This window comes from Xyrauchen texanus, chromosome 32 (assembly GCF_025860055.1).
Source record: "Xyrauchen texanus isolate HMW12.3.18 chromosome 32, RBS_HiC_50CHRs, whole genome shotgun sequence".
In the NCBI taxonomy this organism is placed as follows: domain Eukaryota; kingdom Metazoa; phylum Chordata; class Actinopteri; order Cypriniformes; family Catostomidae; genus Xyrauchen; species Xyrauchen texanus.
The window spans coordinates 28,362,952-28,390,500 of record NC_068307.1 but is presented as its reverse complement, the minus strand read 5'-3'; the positions used below and the strand labels follow the sequence as shown (position 1 = coordinate 28,390,500).

General features: G+C 45.6%; 1 protein-coding gene across 4 annotated transcripts in view; it reads left to right on the top strand.

The window, feature by feature from the left end:
• LOC127626108 (interleukin-1 receptor accessory protein-like 1-B) overlaps positions 1-27,549 on the top strand; it is a 399,289-nt gene that overhangs the window by 262,912 nt on the left and 108,828 nt on the right. For all 4 annotated transcript variants that reach the window (XM_052101674.1, XM_052101672.1, XM_052101673.1 and 1 more), the window contains exon 6: positions 2,806-2,880. In XM_052101674.1, the coding sequence (XP_051957634.1) occupies positions 2,806-2,880 (75 nt within the window). The remainder of the gene's footprint in view (positions 1-2,805; positions 2,881-27,549) is intronic.

Genomic DNA, 27,549 nt, shown 5'->3' with positions numbered 1-27,549 from the left:
CCGTCATGCATAACAATGATGCCTCCCGAAACTCTGAACTGTACCATACACAAGCTCAGATCTTGTCCACTTTGTTGTTTATTGACCTCAAATTTGTGAGGATTATAGATGGAAGCGGTGGCCTAGTGTATTTTAATCGCAGGCATCTCCGGACACCACCTCTCCTTCCCCTTTTCTTTTGCCGCTCTGGTTTCCACAGCTTCTTGAAAATATGATCTAGAAGCCCCTTTTTCGGGCATAAACAATGATCCCTTGCTGTCCCCCAAGTTACCAAATATCTTACTTCAATCAAAGTTTCTCTGCTGTACACGAGAGTCGGGTGAATGTCCCCCACACGCTGATCCATATCGACCCCACAGTGTATCTGTTGCACTTGCAACCACAGTCCACATAACAGAAAACAATCCACATGTGCATAAATTAAACCGTGGGGAAAAACATATTTTCCCATGCTCACATAAAACAAAACAAATGCCAAAACCAGAAACATCCGACAAGAAAAGAAAAAAACAAAACAAAACGAAACAGACTGCCTGGATGCGGTTCGCAGCCGTGCCGTGCACTGTTATGATGTAAATGCTGCATGACGCCACACAATTGAATGTCCATTTGCAGTATGAATTGAATCTTGGTAAGACAAAAAGACCATATTGCAAAATAATGTCAAAGACACGTCTTTCTAATGAGTTTGTCCTCATGGGCAGAAGACAACATCCAGTGTAGTCCGATTCACAATACAATGACCCTTTTGAACTAGACCCTGAAGCCGCCGCCAGGCGCCGCCATTTGAGCCATTTAGAATTTCAGCCGCCGCCAGCCAATAATTTCGTAAGCCAAATTGAGCCACCATCTGATAAAGTTTGGCTGAGCCGGCTAGAATTATTTGCATCAAATAATAATTCTATCACATAGAGACATACACACACGAAATATATAAACAATACACGAGATCTATTTTCCCACTGGATTCATAACAGCACAGTCTTGTGCTCGTTGCTACGATACACAGACTCACAGTGAATTGACGACCAATTAAAATTGCTTGTTTTCCGTACAGAAGAAGCGATGCATTTTTTTCTTGCACTGAGGTGAAATGGCGGAAACAAGCAAGCAAGGTAATTTTGATCTCACTTCTCACATACTTTCCTAATTCCTACTTACTTTTTTTTTTTTTAACTTAGGCCTACCCAGACTTTTGTTAAATCTTCAGGGCACGGTTGCACAAACACCTGAATCAAAGATTGATGTTATGAACCAAATATTCTGGAACGGAGAGATTTATAGCACTGAACGTGATATTACTGCAGTGACAAACCACCGTTTCCACATTGCTAATTCATGACGCATGCTTCAGTGTACATTGAAGTGAAATGTGCAAAACTTTGTCCAAAATAATAGGCTACTGATAACAGTGTGTGTTTATATTAAGGCGAGACACGGCAGGCAAAAACATCGTTTTTTTTTTACTGGTCAATTTTGAGATTTTTGGATATTTGTCTTCAATAACATGTCTTCTTTCAGACTTGTGGTGACAAAAAGTCTGAAATACACATTTAGGTATTTATTTTACTACACTTCGTCTGTTTGCGTCTGTAGATTTCTCATAAATTCAACAAAAGTTTGCGTTCTTAATCAACATACTTCTCCGCGATCTCTGCCGTCACACAGGTAGTGTGCCGGTGGAATGCATGTTTAGTTCCACTGGCCTACTGCTCAATGGCAAACGATCATCACTTGCTCCTTCAAGGTGTAATATGATAAGCTTCATCCATGATAATGCCAAGTTATTGTATACAACTTAGCCTACATACATTTAGCCTAAACACAACACATTTTAGGCTATTTGAAAATGTTTAGTAGCATACAGACTACAAAATAAATATGTACATACGTTGTGAAAGTAAAATCTGGTGTTTTCTTTATTACATTGTATTTCATTTTGTAGAAATATAGTGTAAGCCATGCATTGCTTGGAAATATTGAGATCTAGTAAATCAGTATAACATAGACATCTGTAGACATGAAGTGGCAGCTTCAGCCATTTGCAGCTATGAAAAGTTTGGCGGCTGCAGCAGCCATTTAGGTTTTGGCTGAGCCGGCTAGCCAGCCAATAACTTCATCAGCCAGCCATTATTCTCAATACAAATGGCTTCGGGCTCTATTTTGAACCAATTCTTTTAATGTGTATGAGTGTGTGTGTGTGTGTTCGTGCTTGCATGCGTGCGTGTGTGTGTGCATGTGTATGTAAAAAAAGATTTTTTTTAGGGTTAGTCCGTAACAAGGGTCGACAACCTATGGCATGCGGAGGGGTAATCACTGGCATGGCTGTAACATTGAGAGAGGATTAGACTATTTTATTTATATAAATTCTGCACCTGCATTCCAATCTACATCTTGATGTAATCCTTCCTCATGATGACGCAGCATGTTTTCATGAGCTAACAGACTTTTTTGATTTGCACGTCACAAGACTGTAGCGCTTCACTTTCGGTTAATCACAATGATCAGAGATGTTTGGGGCTCCCAAGAGTGACCCCTAGTGTCATTACATCGACACAACATTGAATGAGTGACAGATAGTGAACTTTGCAACCTCTGGCTGACAAATATACATACATAAATACAAGTTTGCACAAATATTATAAAGTGATTTGATTTGATTTGATTTGATATTAATAGTCTTGAATAGTTTTTAAAATATTTGACACTGCAAAATGTTCTCAACATGTCTGATTCTCACAGATACATTAACACTTCTGACACACAACTGATTATCTTCTTTTATTTGTTTGTTTTCCTGTACAGCGCCGTTAACGGACAAACCTCCGAAGATCCTTTACCCATCTGAAAATAGAGTCAGCATCATGGAGCTGCATTTAGGTAAGAAATCTGCTTTACCATCATGTTATGTGCTGTTATTCTGTAACCATCAGTACAGTATCTTATTAATGCAGCATTAACACCCATTGAGATGTGACCTTGTGCACCTCTGTGTGTAGAAATATAATTTGTTGATTTGAGGTGTGTGTGTGGAAGTGACTGCTGTGTTTGATCATCTATGTAATGTCACAGTCGCACCTTTGTAAAACGATAGCACTTTTAAGTGCCGCATTTCACACTCACAGTTAAATGAACGTCAGAGGCGTGAAGCAACTTAATGAACATGAATGAATGTCTTTTCAAAGACTAACCAGTATGTATCACTGGAGACTCATGAAAAGAAGCTATTAAACCAGGACTAGAAAATCATTCAGGATCAACTGTAATGATGAGCCATTTTGAATATCTCTTGTCACGATTGTTGAGCAATTCTCTGATTGGATGATTGTTCTGGCATCTGTGGAAGAGTTGGCATCTCAATGCCAAGGGTTCCAATCAATAATCTTTAAATTGTCATGTCTACTGTTTGTTTCAGGGGCTGATTTCATTATTTTTGTTTTGTTTGTTCTATAAAGGTTTTATTAAAACTGTATTGAAACTTGTCAATGCCTTCATTAGTTATTAGTTATTTTGTCCTTTTTTTATCTAGAATTTGTTATTTTATCTGTCTGAAAGACTCCCAGAAAATTTAAATCTTTTAAAAATCCATTATAAAATATTGTTATGTTTTAAACACTGAGTGAATTTTTTTAAGAGAGTTTATTATCTAAAAGTCATACAATCACCTGTAAATTAAATTAATTGATCAGTTTCATCAATTACAGAATGAAAACTCACATGCATCAAAGTTGCATCAGTTTGTGTCACTTGAAGGAAGTTCTTGGAGATTCATTAAAGGTAGAACACACATTAGCAGAATAGAATTGCATTTCCCTGCTGGAAGAACATCTTAAACCAATCTAAGGTGATATGCTGGTCTTATATAGGTTCCTAGCCTGGCTGCACTTCCCAAACATTGTAAATCGTAGAATTCATTTATCTTTGTTTCACGGCCCATTTCCCAAAAGAATCGTAACTTAAGTAGTACTTGGAAATGTTTGTAGATTTACAAGTACTCAGTGCAAAGAGCATCGTAAGCACATAGACTTATGCAGAAACCTGCAGGACAAACGTGAAATTACACCTGATATGATTTAAATACCTATATACTGTATAAATTTTATGCTAAAACATTAATATCATGTTTTATTCATTTTGATTTTAACAGACAGTTCTAATAATAATAATAAGAAGAAGAAGAACGAAATATATAAATAGACAGTCTACATAAATGGATGAATAGATTAAGTAGTAAAAAAATAAAGTTCCCTATCTGCCTCTTACTCGACATTGTGTCGATGTAATGGCACTAGAGGTCACTCTTGGGAGCCCGAGACGCCTCTGATCTTTGATAAAAGGCAAATGGCAATTGGCGAGCGGTATTTGCAACGTTGCGATCATGGCTTGTTTTCGTAAGAAAGCAAGTCACCCCAGCAGCTCCCTCCCTCGATCCTTCTACCTACGTGTATGAGGCCAGCGCAGCGAGCATTGGGAGCGATTTGGGGACCACAAAGGGACCACCTCTCCCGGTTAAATCCCTGCGGACCTCCCATTCCCCGGCACTCTCGTTTGCTCCAGTTAGGCTTCCGGATGTGTGCACCGGCTGGTCTCAGGGCCAGTTCGACCTCTTGTTTGGTGCCCGCGAAGGTGATGAATTTTCGAGCGCAGGATCGGGCCGGGCTTTCGCCTTCGGGTAAGATCGCCCAGGTAATTATGGACGTGCTTACCCGGGCAGCCGCACGCGTCGGGCTAGAGTGGAACTCTCCACTCTCCCCTGAACCCTCGCTGCTCCACAATTGGTGTCTAGGCTCGCGGCGACTCTCACAGCCACGCCCTGCCCCAGTGCCAAGTTCGTGGGAGGCACCTTTCACTGCCCGGTCTGGATATCTCTTGCTCTTGGAACGACCTTTCATTTTTATGGGCAGGGGTTCCCCTAGAGCAGGTCTCCAGGCATGTCATGGTTGCAACCAACGCCTCTAAGACAGGCTGGGGTGCCACATGCAACGGGCACACGGCCGCCGGCCCCTGAACGGGCCTGTGGCTACATTAGCACATCAACTGCCTCGAGTTGCGGGCAATACTGCTCGCCCTGTGGAGGTTTGGGCCTTTGATCCAGGGTTAGGGTTAGGGTTAGGGTTAACCTAACCTAACCCAAGCATGGCTTTGTTCGAACATACAACACGGCAATGGTTGCATATATCAACGCTCCCCTCGCATGTCACATCTCGCCCGCCAGCACCTCAAATCGCTGCGAGCCACTCGCATCACTGGCGACCTCAACACCATTGTGGACGCACTGTCGTGACAGATCACCCACAAGGGAGAGTGGAGACTCCGACCTCAGGTGGTTCAGCTAATTTGGAGTCGATACGGGCAGGTACAGGTAGACCTGTTCACCTCTCCAGGAGGAGGCAGACCCAGCCTTAGCATTGCTGTGTCCGATGTGCACATCAATTTGGATCGCACACAGTGCTTTAGTTCTCTGAGTAGCTCATTGTGGAGAGCAGAAATGGTAAATGGTCTGCACTTATATAGCGCCTTTTTAACCTTAACGGTATTCAAAGCACTTTACACTGTGACACATTCACCCATTCATACACACATTCATACACCAATGGCAGCAGAGCTGCCATGCAAGGTGCTAGCCTGCCATTGGGAGCATCTTGGGGTTCAGTGTCTTGCCAGTGTCTTGCCCAAGGACACTTCGGCATGTGGAGTCGTGTGGGCCAGGATTCGAACCACCAATCCTGCGATTAGTGGCCGACCTGCTCTACCAAATGAGCCACAGCCGCCTCAGAAATTAAGCGCTGTCTCCAAACAGAGGATCGCCCACTGGGTCATCGATGATAGCTATTGCCTACCAGGCCCAGCACATGCTGCCCCTGCTGGGCTATAAGCTCATTCCACAAGGAGCATGGCGGCCTCCTGGGTTCTGACCAGTGGCGCCTCTCTAGCTGACATTTTCAGAGCAGCGGGCTGGGATACACCCAATACCTTCGTGAGATTCTACAATCTCCGGGTTGAGCTGGTCTCGTTCCCTGGTTTATTTCCTCCTAGCCCTGCAGCAGATGAGTTTGTGGAGCAACTCACTGCCAGCTCAGTACTTGTGCTAACTAGGCCCATGCTGGGACAGGTGCTCCACATATGCTGATTCCCTATAGGCAACCCCTTGCGATGTATTTTCAGCTGAAAAAGTTTCCTGGTTGGCAAACTGCGTCTACCTTGGTCAGAGACCCCTCTGCCACAGTCTCCATGCTTGTAGAGCTTCCTCCCCAGCATTTGGTAGGACCTACCATGGGACTTCTCCACATAACATACTTTTGATTATACTCGGCAAGACCATGTGACATATTTCCACTTAATTCCCCCACCTCTCCCTGGGTGGGGTGTGGTCTCCGCGGTGTCTTTCCCTTGGGAGTGACACCCCTCCGAAGCGGACACTGCTGTCCGGTCAGTTAGTGAATTCTCTCTTTTTTCTGGGGAGAAAAGGAAAAAAGAGGGAAGAAAAAATCCTGTCCCCATTCTTTGAGTACTCGACTCATCCCCAAAGGGCTTTTTGACGCTCACACTGTGTCAGGGGAGGTTACGGGCCGGCCCAGTGTGCTGGCTAAGCAGCACACAGCAGTCTGCCCGTCTCGCACCGCCCATCCACGTAACCCAGGACCCCTAGTGTCACGACATTGACACAACGTCGAATGGGAATGTTCTGGTTACTTTTGTAACCTCCGTTCCCTGATGGAAGGAATGAGACGTTAGGGTTAGTGTCCCTCCTGCCACAACGCTGACCTTATTCTCGGCTCCTCAGCATAAAACCTGAATGAACGGTATGCACGACCCCTCCTTTATACCCATATGTCCAGGGGAGGGGCATGCAAATACCACTCACCAATTCCTATTGGCCTATTATCAAAGATCAGAGGCATCTCGGGCTCCCAAGAGTGACCCCTAGTGTCACTACATTGACACAACTTAAAAAAGTAACCAGGAAATTATTTGTGTAGAGTAGTTGATAACAGCAAAGTTGTGGCATGATTGATGCAGACAACTTTATAAATTAAAATCAGAGAGAGAATAAAAAAATCAATAACTGAAAATCATCTATATACATTGGCTAATCTTTGTCTCCTCCTCCTATCTGACACCCTGTAGTGGCGGTCACCTTAAACCAGACAGTTTAAATGAATACCAAAAATAAGAATTATTATTTCAGTTAATTTTGAGCACACAAATGACAACAAAAATTATTTTGGCACTTTGCGCTCATGGCACTCAAAAGACACAAATATGCAAAAGTTCAAACAACAGTATGGTTGAACACTTGCAATAATAGTTCAAAAAACATATAAAAGAAAATAAAAGAAATAATAAAAAAAAACTAAAGGGTATGTAGTTCGGGTCTTGATGTTTGTATGTTGTGTTTGTGTTTTTGTGTTGTTTTTGTAAATGTAGGCCTATGGGAGATTGATGGAAGCATACAAATGGGGTGATTAAATCCCTCTTAATTTTCAGGTTTCAAAGAAGAGGGTTTAGGGAGAATATTGCATGCATTAAAGTAAAAAAAAAGGGTAGAATGAAAATCCCCAAACGTTTGGTTACGTATGTAACCTCCGTTCCCCAAGGGAGGGAACGACACGTTGTGTCGGAGAAGCGACACTTGAGCGCCGATATCCACCTCTGATCTATGAAAAAAGGCCAATGAGAGTTGGCAGCCAGTATTTGCATGTCCCGCCCCCGGACATACGGGTATTTAAGTGGCGCAAATACGGGAGTTCATTCAGGATTTTTCTGAGGAGCCGGAAATGGTCCGGCCACAACAGTGGCTCGGTTCAGCGACATGGCGGAGGAAAGACACAACGTGTCGTTCCCTCCCTCGGGGAACGGAGGTTACATACGTAACCAAACGTTCCCCTTCTGTCGTTCTCTCCACGTTGTGTCGGAGAAGCGACCCTAGGGGACCCATTCCAATCTTGCCATGCGCTGAACCGTGTACGTGAACCGCCGATACAGAGGCAGGCAGGGATTTCATCCAGTGCCGCGCATCGTCTGTACCTGGCTGCACGTACCCTTCCCCAATGCCCCATAAGAACATCGGAATCCTTCCCTGGGAGGGGAACAGGGCGATGTTTCCCAACATGGGAATGGGCCAGCCTGGCTGGGCCTCTTTTCTCTCTATGTTTCTCGCATAGAGCAATCACGGCCGGGGCCCTTACACGCATATAGGGAAGGGGGTCTTACCCAGACACTGCGGAGACCACACCTGCCCTTTTTCTTGGGGAGGAAAAGTGGTAGACAGGTCACACGGCCGTCTTAGGGCTTGTGTGGAAAGTATGGTGCGGTGGTAGATCCAGCCTCGAAAGGGGGGAGTTGCTACAGCATGGCGACCGGGGCAGCTGTAACTGCCTAAGGGAGACACGGGGTCCGCTCGTAAGGGGACAGAACCGTGGAATTACACACGGAGGGAGTCCGAGCAGGAGGCCTTACCTGTGGAGCACCTATACCAGTACAGGGTAGCCATCAGGTACCCGCAGTGGCTTGGGTCAGCGAGTTCCTCCGCTGAACCGTGGACCCGGAGGGCTGGGGAGGAATCGACCAGGGTCCCAACTTCGAGTGGGGCTCCTGGGAAGAAGGCGACTACTTTACCTTGATGTCAGGAAAGGGCGCTGGGCACAGCGATCCACCCGCCGGTCGGTCCACGTGTTACTGAGTTCTACGGGCTCGGACCTGACAAAACACGAGACGCAACCGACTCAACGCGGAGGTTGTAAAACCTCGCGAAGGTGTTGGGTGTTGCCCAACCCGCGGCTCTACAGATGTCTGCTAGGGAGGTGCCCTTGGCCAGTGCCCACGAGGACGCAACACCCCTTGTTGAGTGAGCTTGGACCCGCAAGGGTAGGGGCACGGCCTGGGTGTGATAAGCCAGTGTGATGGCATCGACAACCCAGTGGGCGAGCCTCTGTTTGGAGACGGCATTCCCTTTCTGCCATCCCCCAAAGCAGACAAAGAGCTGCTCAGACCGTCTGGTGCTCTGTGTGCGGTCCAGGTAAATGCGCAGGGCGCGCACTGGACATAGCAACGAAAGGGCTGGGTCTGCCTCCTCCTGGGGCAGCGCTTGCAGGTTCACTACCTGATCTCGGAAGGGTGTGGTAGGAACCTTGGGCACATAGCCCGGTCGCGGTCTTAGGATCACAGACGTATCTGCCGGACCGAAGTCCAGGCAAGTGTCGCTGACAGAGAACGCTTGCAGGTCCCCGACCCTCTTGATAGAGGCGAGCGCGATCAGCAGGGCCGTCTTAAGAGAGAGGTCCCTGAGTCCAATTGATTCAAGCGGCTCGAAGGGAGGTCTCTGGAGTCCTGCCAAGACTACCGAGAGATCCCAGGAGGGAACTAGGCCTGGCCCGGGAGGGATTCAACCTCCGGGCGCCTCTCAGGAACCTGAGGATCAGGTCGTGCTTACCCAAAGACTTGCCGTCTACAGGATCGTGGTGGGCGGCAATGGCGGCAACATACACCTTGAGGGTGGACGGGGACAGCCTCCTGTCCAGCCTCTCCTGTAGGAACAGGAGCACTGACTTGATCGCGCATCTCTGCGTGGTCTTCAGTTCGGGAAGAACACCAGTCTGCGTAACAAGCGCCACTTTAGGGCGTAAAGGTGCCTGGTAGAGGGGCTCTGGCTTGGTTGATTGTATTCACAACGGTCGCCGGTAAGCTGGCTAGCTCTTCCGCGATCCCGCCCAGGGACCAGACGTGGAGGTTCCAGAGGTCTGGGCGCGGGTGCCAGAGCGTGCCCCGTCCCTGAGAGAGGAGGTCCTTTCTCAGGGGAATTTGCCAGGGAGGAGCTGTCGCGAGAAGTCTGAGTTCCGAGAACCAAGTCCGAGTGGGCCAGTAGGGGGCCACTAAAGTGACTTGCTCCTCGTCCTCCCTGACCTTGCACAGCACCGGTGCAAAAAGGCTCACTGGGGGAAATGCGTACTTGCGCAGCCCCGAGGGCCAGCTGTTTGCCAGCGCGTCTGTCCCGAGGGGAGCCTCTGTTAGGGCGTACCAGAGCGGGCAGTGGGAGGTTTCCTGGGAGGCAAACAGGTCTACCTGGGCCTTGCCAAACCGTTCCCAAATCAGTTTGACCGACTGGGGGTGAAGCCTCCACTCCCCGCCGGGCAGGCGTTGTCGTGATAGAACGTCCGCTACGACATTGAGCTTGCTGGGGATGTGAGTGGCACGCAGCGACTTGAGTCGTTGCTGGCTCCATAGGAGGAGACGGCGGGCGAGTTGTGATATGTGGCGGGAGCGTACGCCGCCTTGGCGATTTATGTACGCCACCACCGTGGTGCTGTCCGATCTCACGAGGACATGTTTGTACTGAACTAACGGGAGGAACTTCCTGAGCGCAAGAAGGATGGTCAGCAACTCCAGGCAATTGATGTGCCAACGCAGCGGGGCCCTTTTCCAATGGCCCGCTGCTGCATTCCCGCTGCACACGGCACCCCACCCAGACCGGGAGGCGTCGGTTGTGACCAGAACGTGTCGGGACACCTGCTGCAGGGGCACTCCTGCCCGTAAAAAGCAGAGGTATGTCCAGGGTCGGAGTGTTTTGAGGCAGGCGGGGGTGATCCTTACCCGATGCGTGCTGTGGTGCCATGCTTGTCTCGGGACTCGAGTCTGGAGTCAGTGCTGGAGTGGTCTCATATGCATCAACCCCAGCGGCGCGACCGCCGCGGAGGACGCCATATGCCCCAGGAGCCTCTGAAAAAGTTTTAGAGGGACCACTGTGCCTGGCTTGAAGGAAGCGAGGCAGTCCAGCACCGACTGAGCACGCTCGCTCATGAGATGTGCTGTCATTGAGACTGAGTCTAACTCCAACCCGAGAAAAGAGATGCTCTGAACCGGAGTGAGCTTGCTCTTTTCCCAGTTGACCTGAAGCCCCAAGCGGCTGAGGTGCCGGAGCACCTGGTCTCTGTGTGTGCATAGTAACTCTCGAGAGTGTGCTAGGATGAGCCAGTTGTCGAGGTAGTTGAGAATGCGGATGCCGGCTACTCGTAGCGGGGCAAGGGCCGCCTCTGCAACCTTCGTGAAGACGCGAGGGGACAGAGACAGGCCGAAGGGGAGGACCTTGTACTGAAACGCCTGGCCGTGGAACACGAACCGTAAGAAGGGTCGGTTTCGTGGCAGAATTGAGACGTGGAAGTACGCGTCCTTCAGGTCTACCGCTGCAAACCGATCTAGATGCTGAACACCAGCCAGAATATTTCTCTGCGTGAGCATTTTGAACGGGAGTTTTAACAAGGACCGATTGAAAACTCGCAGGTCCAGGATTGGCCGTAAGCTGCCGCCTTTCTTGGGTACAATGAAGTAAGGGCTGTAGAAACCCTTCCTCATTTCGGTTGGAGGGACGGGCTCCACCGTGCCCTTGGCTAAGAGGGTTGCTATTTCCGTGTGCAGGGAACTGGCATGCTCGCCGTGTACTGCGGAAAAGCGGACGCCCCTGAAGGGGGGCGGGAACCGGGCAAACTGATTCGAATGGTCCGGTGCAGCCAGCGTGATGCGTTGGGAAGCCAAAGCCACGCTTCCCAGCTCTGTGCTAGGGGCACCAAAGGGACGAGTATTTTGGACGTACCCGGCGGGGCCTCGCAGCGGGGCGGAACAGGTAGTGCAGCGTCGGGCAACTTCGTTGCGGCCTGAGGCTGAGGTGCTGAGAATAGACTCAAAGCACTTACCTTGCTCCGCGCACCCGGCAGGGGGCGGGTTCATGACTGAGGAGGAGGTCTGATGCTGGCGTCCTCTGGACTCGTCTGAACCGGCCGGCCGGGGGACAGTCGTGGGCAGGCGGAAGGCGGGATCGCCGTGTCCGGTGTACCGGGACTGTCGTAATCTGAAAGCAGATTGCCGTGAGAATGGCATTTGCGGGCCAGATGACCCAGAAGCAAAGGAAATAGCTCTTTTATTGAGAATGTGGGTACCACAGCCCCTGTCAGGGGGTGTGGCAAATGAAAAAACAAAGGATTCTCCTCCCGGCCCTCCACCGGGGGACGGAGCGGTCTTACCACCTCCGGAGCTAACGTCTTCGGCTCTGGGTCGGCTGTCTCAGGAATGCTTGGGAGCCTTCCGTCCTAGAGGGGGTTCGTGAGACAGGGGGCGTGCGCCACCTGCGGGGTGCTCGACGCTGGGGCTGAGTGCTGGGCCCGGGTTGAGGCGGAGCAGGAGCTGGTTTCTTCGCCGCAAGGGGATGCCCTTGGCGAGCAGACGGGGCAGGGCCCTTAGCGGCAGGTGTGCGGCGGGGCATGATGTGAGAGATGGCCTCCGTCTGCTTCTTCACCGTGGAGAACTGTTGGGCGAAGTCCTCGACGGTGTCGCCGAAAAGGCCAATCTGGGAGACAGGTGCGTCCAGGAAGCGGTTCTTGTCAGCCTCACGCATCTCGACCAGATTGAGCCAGAGATGGCGTTCCTGGACCACTAGGGTGGCCATCGCCTGTCCGAGTGCCTGCGCTGTGGCCTTCGTCGCTCTCAGGGCGAGGTCGGTCGCTGAGCGCAGTTCCTGCAGCACATCAGGATCAGGTCCACCCCTGATGGAAAGTGTTGAAAGTGATGTTAAATGGAAAAACTTTAAATGTGTGTCATAGTGTTGCGATTTGTTACAACCCAAAGGTGCTCTCAGCAGCACTACAGGCTGTGTAGTACCGCACATGCAGCGTTGCTGTCACTATTATCAATTTTGGTAGTAAAGAGAAGACCTCCACTTTGCACTGCGTGATAACACGGTGAACCTCGTTACACATGCACGCCTGATTATGGAAGCAGATTGTGTAAAAGAATTAGATCATTTTGTACAAAATTATTGTATAACAATATGTAAATATGTAGTTAACTAGGTCGAATATTTAGGAAAATATTTTTAAAGGACATGAGAAACCAAATTTGCCTTGATCTTTTGGTATATAAGAGGTCTTTGTATCATTAAAACGTCCTGCAAGTTTAATATTTTAAGACGTCCTCCCCATTCTAAACGAATCATTTATTTAATCAAGCTCAAAATACAGCTCGTTCTGGATTCATGGTTAGAAGTGACGTGACGGTTAGAAGTGACGTACCAGCGTTTGCATATGACCGCCTCCAGCACAAGATAACTACGCTTTAAGCGCTAAGACAACTACGCTCATTTCAGATCGCCGTGCGCCTCACAAGTGTTCAGTCGATGGACAGCGAGCTCTGACAGAGACTACTTGTGCACAGGAAAATTACGATGCCACACAGATGTGCTGTTCCTGGCTGTGGTCAAACAAAACCTCTGAATAAGCTGCCGAAAGATCCAGACGTCAGGGAAAAATGGATGCAGTTTATTTTTTGCGGACGTCCCAGTCACGGCAGTGTTAACTTAAGCGTTTGTTCTGTACATTTTAAGGATGACTGTTTTGAGAACAAATCTCAATATGATGCTGGCTTTGCCAGAAAACTGTCGCTCAAATATAAGTCCGTGCCGACTATGCTGGGAACAACGACGACGCAAACTGTAAGTAATCTATTTTAAACTTTAAACTACTTTTTAAAGCGTAATTTCATTCATTATGAATAATCACAGTGTTTTTACTTAGTTTACTTGCATATTGTTCTGGCTGGGGGCGTCAATAATTGATACATAGGCACTGACGTTAGCCAATCATAACAGTGGGCGTTAACACTGAAGTCTTAAATGGAAAACGCCCCCAAAACAGACTGTTTGAATCAGAGGATGAGAAACAGGGTGGGAAAAGGTCATAAATCACTAGATTTTAAAAGTTTTTCTTAAAAAAAATATATTAATACTATAATTGCACCTAAGGGAACATAATAATACAATAAAAAAAACCATGTCATGACCCCTTTAAACATATATTAGCAAGGTAAATTACAAATGATTGTAAAGTTACACACAAATATAATAAAGTTACAATGATGAGCATCACTATACATTCACATTTCAGCTCTGTCGCACGGACAGTGACTCTCTTAAGTAGCACTTAAAGCGCATTCTCGCATTTTTATGTTAAGTGCAGTTTTGGTAAACGCAAGTGAAAAATAACCAACGGTCGTAAAATCGCTCGTAGAAAATATTCTTAACCGCTAAGAAATGGAAGTGGAGCGTAGTTCTAGTGGGAAGACCAGCAGGTGTACTTCATCACATCATTTGCTGGGTAACTCCTAGCCAATCGCACGTAAGCCAATGCTTTATAAGTCCGCTCACAATCTATGACATTGCTGTTTCGGTGTGCTAACGCGGAAGGAGCGCGCACCCCGCGAATCCTGCAAAATCATCAGCTCAGGCAGCAGCCGGCTTCCATCAGAAATAAGCTAAGTCATTACTTCATTCAGTAAGATTCCCCCATTATGCGGTCGCCTTCGCCCAAATCACGTAATGGGTGCGTTCCAATCCAATTCATCATCCCTATGCCCTACTCATTAGGAAGACCGAGCCCATGATGTGAGCATTCCGAGGGAGCATGACATCACAGTTTCACCTGTTGATGTGCGCCCCCCCTTCCCGAGCACAAACCATGCAAATTACATACCCAACTTAAATGGCTGTATCTACTGGCTCCCTTGGAGTATGGACACAGTTGTAGTATCTTTTGAAAGACACTTTGGGCTTCACTTCTCAAGTTTCAGAATTAATACATGTTGTTATTTCAAAGCAAAACTACAATCTAAAAAAAAAAAAAAAAAAAGGTTTGGACTTTGAGATGGGCTCATTCTGTTTAGAAGACTTCATAGAGAGGCTTCATATCAAGATTTGTAATTACGTACAAGTGCTACTGGACGTTATAGAATTAACTCTGTCACGGACAATTGACCCAAGCAGGCTGAACTAGATTCATCTGGCGATCGCGACTTCATAATAAGGTATGAAGTCCCGTTTTTGATATTGCATGTTGTCATCCGCACTTCCCGCACAAATAAACAAATCTTTGTTTCTGGAGGACTGCTATCATGCAACAGAGATCGGATATCAACGTCGAACACTTAGACCTTCGAAAAGACGTATAATCCGTTAACATTAATCGCATATCCATCCATGCAGATATCAGAATGCAAATATATTAAACGTAAGCAGAGTGATTGTCACTCCCAAGTGCAAACAAATATCAACGGGTTAATATAGCCTTCACCAAGCCTTGCGATAGAATTTACTTAGTTCGGTACAACATTCAATGTGGTTCCCTGAGCGCCTCCAAGGGCGCATTTACGCGATCCATAAAACGCAGCATTTTCTTACTCCAGACGTACTTCCATGTTCTCATCGCTAGCACCACTGTTGCAGCGCACCTCTGAAACCTAGCAATGGGCTCCGCACCACTTCCCCTATTCATCAGATTATCTACCACCAGCATAAGGCATTTTGCTATGATCAGGTCATACAGCGAGTAATTCCCATCTCATGGCATACTTCCTTTTTATTATCATTCTGGCATCATCAAAGAGCAGAAATTCGTTGGCATGTCTTCACAAATCATTCACTCATCGTGATCAGACCACTAAAACAACAACTAATCAGAACCAATATGATCGACAGCGTAAATGCTGGAATTCAGCCATACATGTTTAGGCGTGCGTGTATCTGGTCTCCGGAATATGTCAGAGACAATGGTAACTTGGCACATCAGTCGTCGAATCAGCTATCAAGCACATTCGGAAGGAGATTTGCAAATATTCACAAAATATAAAGTGCGATACTGCATCTTCAGGTCGTAAAGTTGGGACATGAACAGCCGGAACTGATCCATGCTCGAGAATCACATTCTTGAAGATCCCGATTCATATCAACACACATTCACAAAGCAGTCTTGTGCAAGATGATTTGCACAAACATGCACACATTTTTATATGTTTCGGGGCACACCGCCTTCAAAAACTAAACTGTCCACTGCATCTTCAGGGCTCTATGCCGGGAGTACATGAAGACTCTTATGTTCCTTTTACAGCCAAAAACTGAACTCTCATGAAACATTATTCTTCTCACCGTATTTGCTCCAGTTCGAGGAATAAGAGGGAGGAGAGAGTGAGAGAGAGAAAGAGAGAGAGAAAAAAAAAAAACACACAATGAGCCACGTCTCTAGAATTCTAGACATCACACACATTCTCTAACCATGCAAGCTTCCCCCCTAAAGAAACATGGATCAGGTCTATTTTCACGTCGTTCCCTTGTCAGTTTGGGTCTCCTAATGCAATCTCCAGCCCTACTAGGCCACCTCAATTTTGCCATGCTTATCATTCCTCAAGGCCGCTCCGCCGTTTTTTCCACCTTCTCACACTAGCTCATTCCATAGACAGCCTCTCCTACCCACCAATCGATGATGGCTGGCGAGAATCTCCGGATGACACGCCCCTATTCTCGGACATGGCTCCCTCCATAGGATTCAGGGGTTGCCGTCTAGGACCATGGTTCACAGGGGAACGGCCAGAATTATACTTTGTTCAATATAGCTTCCTACGCTCCAGACGCTCTCTTCGGAAGTAATTCCATTGCTAGATATTTCATAATTGAATGTATTTAACAAATGTTCTCGATCTACAATCCCAGTCTCGATGCGGCTCAGCGGAGGGAAGAAAGAAATGACACCGAGAACCAAGCTTCAAATCCATCCTCACCATTCGTACAGCACTTCATCATACGGTCCAGCAAACAACCTTCCCCTCTACCCTCCAATGAAATGGTTCTTTACCCTATACGGGGTAAAATATATGTTTAAGTTCAGAAATAGGAAATACACTCGCAGAACCACTGCAGCCTCATTCCGCGATGACACCGCAAGCTACATCAATAAAAGAAGTTTAAAATGGGCCTTTCTTATTCCACACCCATCATCACGGCCAGCGTCATATGGGTTCCCTCCAGAAACTCAAATGCATCGTAGTCATGTGACAATTCCGCAGTCGTTACTACAATCAATAAAGTCTGACCCTCCTCGAAACATCATGTCCCCTATGAGACGTCTGACATGGCAGAGCATTTTAGGTAACTTCATCATCCCAGCCATACACATTCCCGGGTTTTTCAAAGTAGTCTCTGACCCCCTCCCATACTTTGCAGGAGTTCCACAGACCAGCTCGACAGGCACCCTTCGAGGTATACCGGAATCTACAACGAAGATGCTCGGTCGCTGCTCTCCCCAATTGTACCTGAAATAGTCAACTTGACCCAAATCATCAAACAAGCTCAACTCCCCATCAGCAATAAGTTCTCATGCATATCTGGTGGTGGTTGGTGGCTCTTTCCCAGCTCATCCTTACCTATGCAATGATTCAATTCAAGCAAGCTCACCGTTCGCAAGGACAGCACATAACTATGTCCCCCCTCCCCCTCGCCGGGCTCCCATAATCTCAAGCACAGTTCCTTCACATAGGTATTGCTCAAACCAGCTGCCCTCACCGGAAGCTCGCACCATAATGAGATGGCTTTCAACAAGGTATGGCATGACAACATTGTCATTATCGTATGGCGTTATGTATGCTGTTCACTCTGGCAAAGATAACCATCAAACAACTTTTCCCTCGTCGGAGTGTTTTCATATAAATGTTGTTTTCTTTCAACGAAGGGACCGCACGCAACGTCGCCATTATCGTATGGCTCTACACACGTTGTCCCCTTCGGCAAAGATACCTCAAACAACTTTTCCCTTGCCGGAGGGTGCAAAGACACTGCACATCAATGCCGGCCTAAAGCAAAGATTCTGCTCAACCAGGGGCTCTCGACGGAGTGCCCAAAATCACACTCGAGGATAAAGAGGAAATGCACAGGGCTGAAATCAAACTTGAAAAAAATAAAAATAAAAAATGCTTTCCCATCGCAAAGGCTTCACAGAACCACGCCAGCGGTATTGCAAATTTCATGTCAAATTCTGACGCTCGCATCTCTTAATTCCTCCTCCAAAATTAATGCCCAACACAAGACCTGGTTCGTACCAAACTGGATCATCTCTTTTGGGGGTAGTATACTACTTTCTCTCTTTTTGGGGGTAGGCTCCTCGCCCCTGCCTCCTATCTCCGGCAGGACATGATGGTTCCGGGTACAACTCCCTCGGACTGCCGGACGGGAGTTACGCCAAAGAGAGAGACATCACCTCCCGTTTTACATCTATCAAATAAATGGCATCTCAAAATTCACTCAAGCCTGCGTGTCTTCCCAATAGAACTATCGTTATTGGAAAACTATGCCCTGGTCTCTTTGCTGGTTTTAGAAGTGTTTTGGACACTTGGCCAATCAATTACTTCAGCAGAACCAGTTTGTCCAGACTGTGAGACCAGCTTAAACCAGTTTAGGTTTGTTTAATCTGTATTTTTTCTAGCGGTTGTTCACGTCAAACAAAGTAATCAAATCCATTCTTTGTTATTTTCCTATGTGGCATTAACTAATTTTTATATAAAACTTTTTTGGAAGATGATCATCAAACTTTTTTAGTAAACTTTTTTAGTCATCTACACTTGATCCTTCAGAGACTCTTTTAAAAACTGTCTGGTGTTAGGGTTATGGTTAGTTATGGATATGGTTAGAGTTTTCATGTAGATCACGTGTGGTCAGTTTGAGCCGGTTTAGAGTTCAAATATTCAAGTGCGTCACTTTTAGAATCTTTTTTTACAATTACATTTTTTTATTGATTCATAGATACACAACAAAGAAAACATTGAATCAATATTTAACATTTAACCCCCACTAATACCCCTCTCCAATCACCATCCCCACCCAGACCCCCAACGAACAACCATGTGGTCAAATATAATATTACACACACACACACACACACACACAAAAGAAAACAAAAAATAATAATTAAACAAAACTTCTATTTCCACAGCCCACCACGAGAGTCCCCCAAAAAATGCAAAATAGTTGCCGCATTTCCTAACAAACAATTCCCAAAACCACAGCCTTCTACTTGCCACCTCCTCGAAAGCTGCCACCATCTCCACACACCACTCCAGAAATGAGGGCGCTCCAACCGACTTACATCCCCTTAAAATAATTTGTCTACCAATCATGATACTGGTCAGAACCCAATTTTGTATGTGTTTATCCACAAATGTATGACCAGAGAATACAGAGTTTGGGGCAAAGTAAAATCTGAGTGCCCAAAACATCACACATAAAACTCATAACCTTCAACCAAAATTATTTGATCTTAACACACCTCCAAAAAACATGGGTTGTGTCTCCATCTTCTGATTGGCATCAGCAGCAAGTGTCTTTAAGACCAAGCCTATACAATCTAGAGGGGGTCCAATAGAATCTATATAACATCTTGAATTACATAAGGTGCACCCTTGCATCTCTAGATGCAGACTTGATGTTTTTTAGAATCCTAGCCCACACCCCCTCCTCCAATACCAAGATTAAATCTTTCTCCCATAATCTCTTGATAGAAGTTAAAGCTCCATCCCCAGACTCTGAATTATCAGGTAGTAGTACACAGATGCCTCATGACCTTTAAGGCAAGGCCTTAATTACCTCACCAAGCTCTTCCAAGGTTATAGCAGAATCAAGAGAATTTTTTTGCTCATGGTCAGTTTAGGGAGTTCTAATGGTTCCACAACATTTCTAATATCTTCATCAGTAGAATATATGGAACTATAGAGATCAAGATTTCGTTAAACGCATTATTAATATCAATGGCTGATGTAAACATTTTACCACCAGCAGATATCACTGAGGGAATGGTAGAAAAAAGATCTCTGCTTTATTTATCTAACCAGATTATCTAGTATGACTGTCTTGCCCTGAATAGCCAAAACTCCCCCTTCCATGACAAAATAGTATTATATCTGTATTTTAGTTGGGTCAATTCTGTGAGACCATCAGACAACATTTGGTGCTTCAGCTCTGCCTCTGCACTTTTAATATTCCCTTCCAACTCCACAAGTTCTCGTGCTTTGGATTTTTTGATGAATGAGGTATACTGTATGATCCGACCGCTAAGAACAGCCTTAAGTGGGACCAGTTGGTCTCCATTTAAACATTGATTTCAACCTTTATCATTTGTTGGAATTCAGGATTATGCAAAAGGGAAACATTAAAGCGCCAACTATATGATTTCTTTTTCTCCATATGTGGCAACACCTAAACACACCAGGGCGTGATCTGAGAATAAAATGTTTCCAATTGAGCAATCAACAATAGATGAAACGAGGGACTTAGATATCAAAAATAAATCTATTCTAGAATAAATCTTATGGACCGGTGAAATAAATGTATAGTCCCAACCAGATGGGTTTAATAGTCTCCAAATATCTGCAAGACCAAGATTTTTACACATCCTGTGATTTTCAATGTTGCTCTAGGGGACTTACACACTTTTACTTCACTATGATCAAGGACTGAATCCATCAAAAGATTAAAGTATCCTCCCAATATTATATCATGAGGGGTGCCAGTGGCTTGCAACATCCTTTCAAGATCTATAAAAAAGCCCTGATCATCAGCGTTAGGTGTGCAAATATTAGCCAAAATCAACCTTTGCCCCTGAATTTCTGCTAAAACAATAATGAATCTTCATAATTTATCTTTAATCTGTTTGAGATATTTGAATTGTAGATCTTTACTTATCAATGTAGGGTTGATGCCCACCCCATATCTTTCCAAATGTTATAGCTTCATGCAGGGAAAATGCATTTCTTGAAGAAACACTATATCCCATTTCTTATTTTTAAGAAGAGAAATAACCTTCCTTCTTTGTATGGGGTGCCCCAACCCATTCACATTCCATGTGTAGAGAAACAATCCACTCATACTAATATTTGACATTTTGACATATAAAATGTTTATTATTGTTTGTCAAAAATAAGATTATAAAGACCACATTCCCCATTAGTGCAACAAACAACACCCAAACTTCCCCAGAAATAAAACATAAAAAGGAATAATGTGTGCAAACTGCCATCCATCCCTCTAAACACAAACAGTCCATGTATGCCTACTAGAGCCCCCGTGACAACTTTGCCGTCAGATTGCTCAAGTCCGGGGTTTCTATAAAAAATTTGTAAAACAGAATTACTCAACAGAAGATAATCTATACAACAAACTCCAGCTCATAAGCGTAATAAACACACACACAAAAAAACGTGCTTATTCATCCACTTAATTGTCTTGAATTGTCTTCAACAAAACAAACTGCGAAAGCTGCTAGCGGAACCAGCACAAAAGGGGCCAGTCAGTTTTTCAGGCAGTCAAACTCACTCCAACATCCTGCAAGAAATATTGCACAAAACCTACTCCAGCCAATAGGAGGCATAAGCACCCAAAAATGAACAGATTAATGCACAAACTGTCCTGAAGAAATTAGTTTACACATAACAAACTCCAGCTGCTAAGCGGAACCAGCACAAAAAGAAACAAAGAAGGTGCCCAGCTTCCTCTAACAGTCAAGTGTATGTTCAGAGAGTCAGGTTGACTAGGTGGCAACATGAAAATCACTAAATGGCTTACTCACACCAATGCCTTTATGTAGGATAATGCTTGCTGTGGGCATGTACATTTTCTAAGGCCATCCTTAGTATCTATTCTCAATTTGGCCGTGAACCTCAGTGCAAAAGCGATCTTCCCTTGATGTAAGGACTTCGAATTCCCCAACACATTGTCTTCCTAGAACAGTTAAGAATCAGGGTGTATCAAATCTCATCTGTGTATGACACAGAAAGTATTAAAACTAGCAATGTGCACAGAGCTCGCCGTTCACACGTCCAAACCTCTCATGGCGCCACGTGACTCTCTCACTTTTAGAATCCTGAAGGAGAAAATATTCCTGGATAAGATGTGTGAGGTGGATGCTGTTTTTTCTTTGGTTGGGTTGAGTTGTTTCTCTTAAAATGAAAGTGGTAGAACGTTTTGTGGGATCTGGTTTGGCTTGATGTGATTAGCTGATCAGATTAAAACATTAAAAAAAAAAACATGTTTTTTTCATTAAAAGTACTTCCTGTCTTAATCTTTTGCAGCTATATCACAATTAAAGATCTGATAAATGAATATTGTCAGGTGCCATCAGCAGGTGAAATGTAAAATGTTCTAATAATAATTATGTGAAATGTCATTTTTTCTGCAGTATGATTTAAGAGTTTAGGGTTAGTTAACACCTCATTTATACACACTGGCTCTCATGTACACAAATCTCTCTTTCTTTTTTAAATATTCAATTCTTGCCTAAAACCGTGTCCAGCAGGTCTTTATTCTGTTCTTCTGTCCAGTACGTGTGTCTTTTCTTTCCTTTGGTCTAATAACTCCAGCATTTTGTTCTTCCTGTGTCATTCTTAACAATCACCTCGAGCGGCTTGTGTGTAAATTGTGACATCCAGTGAGGTCTATGAGATGTGATATCAGAGCGTGAGAGATCTCTATGTGACTCACACACCAGCCTCTCATCTCCATCTGAATGAAGCACGATTTGTCAACGACTCCACCAGAATCCTTTTGGCAAGTGGGTCACCAGTGGATCAGATTAACTAGTTTTGTGTTTTATGGATCACATTCTGCTGCAGAGCGGTCGGGTCACATGACAGGCCTGAAGACATCAGTACTTTTACACCATGAGGTCAAAAGTGTTTACAATGTAAAACTACAAGAGGTTCATGTGATAAAGTACAGGAATAGATGTGCTGAGGAGAAGTTTGGTAGTAAAGTGTTTATTTATTTTAAAGTTAGGGTTAGGTTCCAAAATCTGCATGCTTCCAGTTTATTAACAAAATATAATTTATAAATTAAATTTGTGAAAATTAGATTTGAAAAAAGCACATACATTTGACAACGTCTTAGTATTTGGTACTTGACATTTTTACAGTTCTAGTCAGGCTGGTTGGGTCACTGAAGCAAATAATTTTATTTTTCAATAATAATAATAATAATAATGTTGAGTGTGATTTTATTTAATGAACACATGACCAGGATTGCACTTTTAATGTTGCTAATATTATTAATGTGTGTGATATGTTCATTGATCGTGATCAGAGGATGAGTCTGCTTCTTCTCAACACTTTTCACAACTAACTCAACATCTCATGGAGTTCTTTTTATTTGTTCATTTCTTGTTACAGTCACTTTGCTCATTGTGTGCATTACGACACTGTGGCATGTTTTTCTTTAAAGCTGCTTTGAAACAATGAGCACGTTTACATGCAAACCAAGATGCTGATTACTCCCAAAAATCATCTTATTTAAAAAATATGACAAAGCAAGAAATAATCTCAGGTTACTTGACTGTAACACTTGTTCCCTGATAAAATCGGAACAAGATGCTGCGCTGAGTTAGCGCTTTGGGAACAACTTTAGGTGTGACCAGCTGTGAATATGTGTGCAACACGTCAATGAACATGAACCGGAATTTATAGCCTCTGCCGGTGACTTCATTGGACGCACCACTAGCAGGGCTATAAATAGATGCGTCACAGGTGCATCGTCAGGTATTTTGTCTGAAGAGCAGTTCTGGGGCATCCTAGTGCGGCAATGAAGCGCAGCATCTCGTTCCGCTTTTATCAGGGAACAAGGGTTACAGTCAAGTAACCCGAGACATTCCATTTCAAAAAGCTACACTTATGATGCTGCGCTGAGTTAGCGCTTTGGGAACGAGAATACCCATGCCGCCGTACTGTGGATGTCCGAACCCCTTACGGTTGTGAAGTGTGCTAACAAGAGCGGAGAGGTCTCAGACATGAGCTTGTGATGTCGACTCAAGGACATAAGAGCCCGGAGTGGCATGAACATCCAAACTATAAAATCTAATGAATGTGTGCGGAGAGGACCAGCCTGCTGCATCACAAACATGCTGCAGAAGGACACCTCTAGCCAAGGATTTAGAGGAGGCGACCCCTATGGTAGAGTGAGCCCTGATACCTACTGGCAAAGTTTGACCGTGTGCCTCATAGGCCAGGGCAATTGCGTCCCTCACCCAATGCGACATGGTCTGTTTGGTGGCGGCCGCCTCCCTGTTGCGGCCCCCATGGCAAACTAATATTTGCCCTGAGTCTGAAGGGCATGAACTGGACAAAGTCTGTGAAGTCTTTCCTGCTCCGGCGTTGTAAACGGCGGGGAGCAGAAGGCTTCGAGAGTGACCGGATGTAAAGTCGAGAAAGGAACCTTAGGCATGTAGTCAGGGTGAGGGTCCAAAATTTCTTTAGCCATTCCTGGGGCAAAATCTAAGCAGGCTGGCAAGACAGACAGAGCCTGTAGATCCCCAATTATTTTTAGAGAGGTGATTGCCATAAGAAAAAACATCTTGAGAGTCAGAAGTTTATCAGACTCTAGAGGTTCGAAGGGGGTCTCAACCAGACCCTCAAGGACTATTGCTAAGTCCCATGAAGGGGTCCTGGTCCTAGCAGGAGGCCTCAGTCACATAGCTCCACGAATGAAGTGAGAGAGTAGAGGATGTCTCCCCAACAGCACCCATCAATCAAAGTGTGGCAAGCCGAAATGGTGGCCACATAGTCCCTGAAAGTGGTGGGGCATGTGCCTGCAGTAAATGTAAATTCTCACACAGATTTGTTCCAAGTAGAGGGAGCCCTAGCACTTAGAATGGTCTAGATAACTTCAGGTGAAAGCGCAGTGTCCCTCAGTTGGTACCCTTCAGGGGCCAAACATGAAGGTTCCACAGCTTGGGCCGGGGATGAAATATTGTTCCCTGCGCCTGAGACAGAAGGTCCCTCCTGTCCGGAATCGCCCAAGGCAAGCTGTCGAGGAGAGACATTATCTCCGAGAACCATATCCTGTTCGGCCAAGACTCCCGGGAGCAGAGAAACGGAGGGGAAAGCATACAGGCGCATTCTGGGCCATGTATGTGCATTCGTGTCCAGACCCAGGGGGAGCTGGGTGACTCCGAGAGAGGTAGAGGAGACATTGCGCTGTCTGTTAGGAGGTGAAGAGGTCCACTTCTGCTCTTGTAAAATCTCAACCAGATTTTTTCCACTACCTGTGTTTCCACTTCCCCATCTGTATTTTCTGTCTGGACAGTAAATCTCTCAGCTGGCATGAACGTAGACCTCCTTGATGGTTTATGTAAAAGACTACCACTGTGTTGTCCACCCGCACCAAGACATGGCAGCCTCTGGAGGAAGTATTTCAGGGCCAGAAATACAGCCATCAACTCGAGACAGTTAATGTGACAATTGAGCTGACAACCCTCCCATTCCCCTTGAGCTGGACGACCACTTAAGACCACTACCCAGCCCATTAGGGAGGCGTCTGACGTTAGCAACCTGCGACGGCAAGACGCACCTAGAGTGGGACCCAAAGTGAGGAACCGGGGTCTGAACCACATAGAAAGGGTACGTAGCACGCAACGTAACCCTTACGCGTCACTGGCCTTCCCAAAAAGACCATAAGACAGTTGCAGCTCATACAGAACGCTGCTGCCAGGAGTCTGAGCAGAACCAGAAAATATGAACATATCACACCAGTCCTCAGGTCTTTACACTGGCTCCCAGTTACATTAGGATTGATTTTAAAGTATTATTACTGGTATATAAATCACTCAATGGGCTAGGACCTCAATATATTGCAGATATGCTCACTGAATATAAACCCAACAGATCACTCAGATCATTAGGATCACATCAGCTAGAAATACCAAGGGTTCAGTCTAAGCAAGGAGAGTCTGCTTTTAGCTATTATGCCAGCCGCAGCTGGAACCAGCTTCCAGAAGAGATCAGATGTGCTCCTACAGTAGTCACATTCAAATCCAGACTTAAAACACATCTGTTTAGCTGTGCATTTACTGAATGAGCACTGTGCCACTGTGTGTCCGACTGTTTGTACTGTATTTTAATTTATTCTATATTCTAAACTGTTTCAATTATTCTTATTTTTTATTTTTTATTCTTATTTTAATCTCTTCTATGTAAAGCACTTTGAATTACCATTGTGTATGAAATGTGCTATATAAATAAACTTGCCTTGCCTTGCCTTATCATCCTACGGGATTTGCCCTTGGATTAAATCCCCTGGCTTTGAGCTACAACTGAAAAACTGTGGACGCAGACGCCATGAGACCTAGTATTTGTTTATACTGACGAACAGTGCAACCTTGACCTAGCCTGACTTTGCTCAGGGTGTTCTGAATGGACGTGATTCGAGTGGGAGAGAATTGTGCCCGCATCGTGATCGAATTCCATATAACTCCAAGATAGGTAATTCCCTGGGTGGGAAAGAGAATGCTCTTTTTGACGTTGAGTCTCAGACTCAGAGAAACCAGATGAGCTAAGACAATATCCCTGTGCTGAACTGCCAGTTCTTGAGACTGTGCTAGTATCAGCCAATCTTCTATGTAATTCAGAATGCGGATGCCCCGGAGTCGCAAAGGTGCCAGTGCTGCATCCATGCATTTCGTGAATGTGCGGGCTAGGCCGAACGGAAGAACCCGATATTGGAACGCTTCGCCCCCGAAAGCGAACCTCAGGATCTTCCTGTGCTGTGGCAAAATTTCTATATTAAAGTATGCGTCCATGAGATCAATCGTGACCAGCCAATCGTGATGTTGATAGTTAGCATTTCAAACTTGAATGCCCTTACTGAGTGATTCAAGCCTCGAAGATCTAAGATTGGACGCAACCCCCACCCTTCTTGGGAACCAGGAAGTATTTGCTGTAAAAACCTGACTCTTTCTCTGGAAGGGGAACATGTTCTATGGCCCCTTTGACCAGGAGATTGCGCAGTTCTTTCCCCAGTAGACATACCTGCTTCGGTTTCACGGTAGTGGAAACCACGCCGTTGAAACGCGTAAGGCGGCGAGCGAAATGGATTCTGTAGCCATTTTCTACTGTTCTTAGAAAACAGACAGAAATCTGTCCTCCAACTTGGAGCGTTTGGGGGTCTCTTGTTCACATGGCCAGTCTAATTGAAGCCTTGCCACCACACAGGTAATCACCTCGAGTAATTCCTCTTATGATTTATTATTAAGGCCGGAATGCTCGGAGGTGGGTAACTCAAAGTCCGCAGACTCCAGAGATTCAAGGTCCCCCTCATGAACCAAAGAGGCGCCGGAGTGCGCTTCAGGATCACGGGAAGGACCAGCTGGGTCTGGGGAGAGAGCAAATGATAGGGACGGACCCGTCTCTCGCTCCTCAGCCAGATCCATACTAGAGACCCACGACTGAAGTGTGGGCGCCAACTCTCGGAAGTAAGCGAGACGAACGCGAAGCATTTTGAACGAGAGCAGATCGCAATGCTCACACCCACCCCAACGCGAGAGCAGCATGCTCTTCCCCCAAACATACAAAGCAAAACTGACGTGTGTCCCTCTCAGCCATAGAACATAGACAAGTGAACACACACCGCTTGCTCTGTCTTTCAGTCATTTTCTCCTTTTTTCTTATTTTTGTTTCCTTTTTCTTTAGAGAAAGAAGAGAAAGGTATCTGTGCACTGCCTAACAAAATCTAACTCCTAGCAGAGGAAAGTAGAAAGGTTTCTGACAGGCTCATGAAGCACACACACAAACACAGAGTGATCTGAAGACAAAAGATCTGACGATGCACCTGTGACGCATCTATTTATAGCCCTGCTGCAGGTGCATCCAATGATGTCACCAGCAGAGGCTATAAATTCCGGTCATTGTTCATTGACGTGTTGCACTCATATT